This window comes from Sinocyclocheilus grahami, unplaced genomic scaffold, assembly GCF_001515645.1.
Source record: "Sinocyclocheilus grahami isolate Dianchi unplaced genomic scaffold, SAMN03320097.WGS_v1.1 scaffold618.1, whole genome shotgun sequence".
Lineage (NCBI taxonomy): Eukaryota > Metazoa > Chordata > Actinopteri > Cypriniformes > Cyprinidae > Sinocyclocheilus > Sinocyclocheilus grahami.
Genome location: NW_015505797.1, coordinates 552,091 through 555,539, shown reverse-complemented (window position 1 = coordinate 555,539; position 3,449 = coordinate 552,091). Strand labels below are relative to the sequence as shown.

The window sequence follows — 3,449 nt, the reverse complement described above, 5'->3', positions numbered from 1 at the left end:
AGTAATGATGCTGAAAATCACAGAAATAAATTATATTTTAAAATATAATCAAATAGAAAACAGGTATTTTAAATAGTAAAAATATTTCACAATATTACTGATTTTGCTGTATTTTGGATCAAATAAATGCAAGCTTGGTGAGCAGAAGAGACTGATTTAATAAACATTAAAAGTTCAAAAACTTTTGACTGGTAGTGTGTGTTGCATTAAAATTTATATTTTAAATTAGTCTAAATAATTTACTAAATAATTTGAAAATCAATATGAAAAATAAACTTGTAAAATATATTAGATTTAAGAATATACATATATTTTATAAAATAATAATAAATGCATTTCTCCTTCAGATAGCAACTTGTTGATTCTGTAACACTAGTATGATATCGTATAGTATTTCTCAGAAATGAAGAAGTAGAACACTGTAGTTGTTAATATATTAGACAAAACTGTTAAAGTAAGTAAGGACAGAGATTAAGTGCTTCTTTGCTTCTGCGCTCAGGTGTTCTCAGCGCTGTCAAAATAAAAGTCTGACACTTATCGGCCAATGCAATGAATTACAAAGATGCTGAATATTAGCCAATATAGACCAATTTGGAGTAGACGTCGACACTGTGGTGGCAGAAAAACACTGGGAACAAGTGGAGGCAAAGGGTAAAAATGTATTGTTGTGCCTTTGGATGTCAGAATCAGAATGCAAATAATTTGTATATAACACTATCATCAAAGACAGCATTTGAAGCTAAACGCTGACATTTTAAACGGACGGACTACGGATGAAAGCTGCTATGATTCACCTACTATTAAAGCATCATAATCATAAGCTTCATAATATTCACATATGCAGTCCATAGGGGACATATTATATTAGCCCTACAGTTACAGCATGAAATAGCCTACTATTTAAACCTATAACGTTTAACTATTTTATCTCACAATTCAGATTTTTGTTGTTGTTGTTGTTGTTTCTCGCAAAAGCAAGTTTATATCTCCTAGTTCGGACTTCATGACTCGGTTTAACTCAAGTTTGTCGATTCTGAGAGAAAGTGTGTGATTATAAACTGAGCCGAGGGGAAAAGAGAGAATGACGAGTTGATTTTTCTTATCAGAATTGTGAAATATAATCTCGGGGTTGCGAGAAAAAAGTCAGAATTTTGAAATATAAACTCGAAATTACCTTTTTTTCCGTGGCTTCCGTAGACTGCTACTTTAAAACTGTTGTTTTCTGCCACCAGATAGGCTCCGCCCATAAAAATGTCATCACTTGTCACCAAATCGGTCCATATTTCACCCATGGCAATATATTTGTCAATCACTAGTCACTGAGTATTTGCTTGACAAAGCGCATGCTGCTTAAGTGATGAAATGAATGCTTTTGTCGCTGCTTTCTCATTTTAGTCATTAAATTAGTGAGCGTGATTATGGACAATAGTCATTGCATTTGCTGTGGGGTCACAGTCACAGCCACGTCATGCCCCACAAACCATCTCTGATATTTTCTAACAATACAGAAAAGTGCATTTCCAGTTGATCGACAGGAGATCTCAGCAGTGACTCCCTCCCTCCCTCCAGATTGTTTTAGACTATTATATCAGGGTTAACCAACTAATCGCTTGTTGGATGACTAGTCAACAGTCCTTGCCCGTGTGTGCTTTACGAGGCGTTTCAGTGACCTGTCCTTGGCTGGAATGATCTGCAATGTGGGCCAGGCTTTATGCTGATGGCTCTGTGAGACTAACACAAGTGTCAGCGTCTCTGTCTGTGTGTGACACATTAGGGAGGCGCTGCTGGCTGAGATGGGTGTGTCTGTGAAAGAGGATGGAGGAACAGTGGGTGTCTTCTCGCCCAAAAGAGTGAGTCAACTCATATTTAATTGTATAGTGCGGATCACAATGCATGTTGTCAAAGCAGCTTTAGAGGAAGTGAAGGTGCGGTCGCGCTTACTGTTGTCGTATGTTCACATCATTTCAGTAGGAATTCGCACGATTGAGAATTTCACATGAGGCTGAAAGATTTCCATCAGATTTAAGTTTGAAGGTTTGACTCACTGAGCAACAGGAAGCTGCTTGGTTTAAAAGGATCTTCTGTGTCAGCTGTGCTTAATGTATCAGTGTTGACAACACATAATCAACCTTTTTTGCCCATTAAATTTTCCTAAAGTGACCACACCTTATGATTTCTACACATAGCGGCGCTTTCACACAGAATGCGTTTTTCGTTCCACTGTGCTACTTTTCCATTGTTTTCTTATGTGAATGTGCAAGATTGTTGTGTTGGACCATTGCATTCGTGTCTTTTGCAGCATCTCGTGCATGACGAGTCTTCTCAAACGTCTCTAGACCTTGCATTTTTTCCCCATTCCACTGCCCACGTCTCTCATTTTTCAAAGCAAAAAAACATTCTGTGTGAATAGCCCCATGCTCACTATCCTAGCTCTTAATGAGCCCGATTAGGTCCAAAATGCATGAGTTTAAGCATGAGTTTTTTTCCTCAGACGCCCCACCTGGTGAATCTGAACGAGGATCCTCTGATGTCAGAGTGTCTGATCTATTACATTAAAGATGGAGTCACCAGGTGAGCAGTGAGTTTCTGAAGGAGTGGTCAGTTTCTGTAGACGTACTGCACTGTGTCTCACAGCTCGCTGTGTGTGTGTGTGTGTGTGTGTCTCACGGCTGTGTGTGTGTGTGTGTGTGTGCGTGTGCGTTGCAGGGTTGGTCAGGAGGATGTGGATATTCGTCTTAGCGGTCAGTTTATAAAGGAGCTGCATTGCGTCTTCTGCAGTGAAGTCAATGAGAATAACGAGGGTGAGAGTGATCACGTGACATTCGCTGCATTCACTGTTTCACACAAATGTAAAGGCAACGTTACAAAAGATTTCTGTGCTTTTGAGTAGCATCAAATAATCCTGAAAACAATGCATCACGGTTTCCACAAAAATATGAAGCAGCTCAACTGTGTTCAACATAATAATAATCAGAAATGTTTCTCGAGCAGCAAATCAGCATATTATACTGATTTCTGAAGATCATGTGACACTGAAGACTGGAGGAATGATGCTGAAAATACAGCTGCGCATCACATTTTAACTGATATTCACATAGAAAACAGCTATTTTAAATTATAATAATACTTCACAATATTACTGTATTTACTGTATTTTTGATCAAATAAATGCAGCTTCGGTCAGCATATAAGTTAGTTATTTCAAAAACATTAAATAGAAATCTTACTGACACCAAACTTCAACCAAAGTTTATGTGTCAAAAATCATATAATCGATCAAAAATCATATGTAGACCTGTATTTTGCTATGATTTTCTGGACATGAGAATGACAAAACACTTATTTATGTTCATATAATCATTATAATCACAAAACCAAATATCTCTCTGTCTCTCTGTGTGTGTGTGTGTGTGTGTGTGTGTGTGTGTGTGTGTGTGTGTGTGGGGGTG

At 37.8% G+C, this 3,449-nt stretch overlaps 1 protein-coding gene across 1 annotated transcript in view; it reads left to right on the top strand.

The window, feature by feature from the left end:
* LOC107557755 (kinesin-like protein KIF1C) overlaps window positions 1-3,449 on the top strand; it is a 37,690-nt gene that overhangs the window by 22,995 nt on the left and 11,246 nt on the right. Inside the window, exons 14-16 of the mRNA XM_016241280.1 lie at window positions 1,775-1,850; window positions 2,492-2,571; window positions 2,707-2,801. Of these exons, the coding sequence (XP_016096766.1) occupies window positions 1,775-1,850; window positions 2,492-2,571; window positions 2,707-2,801 (251 nt within the window). The remainder of the gene's footprint in view (window positions 1-1,774; window positions 1,851-2,491; window positions 2,572-2,706; window positions 2,802-3,449) is intronic.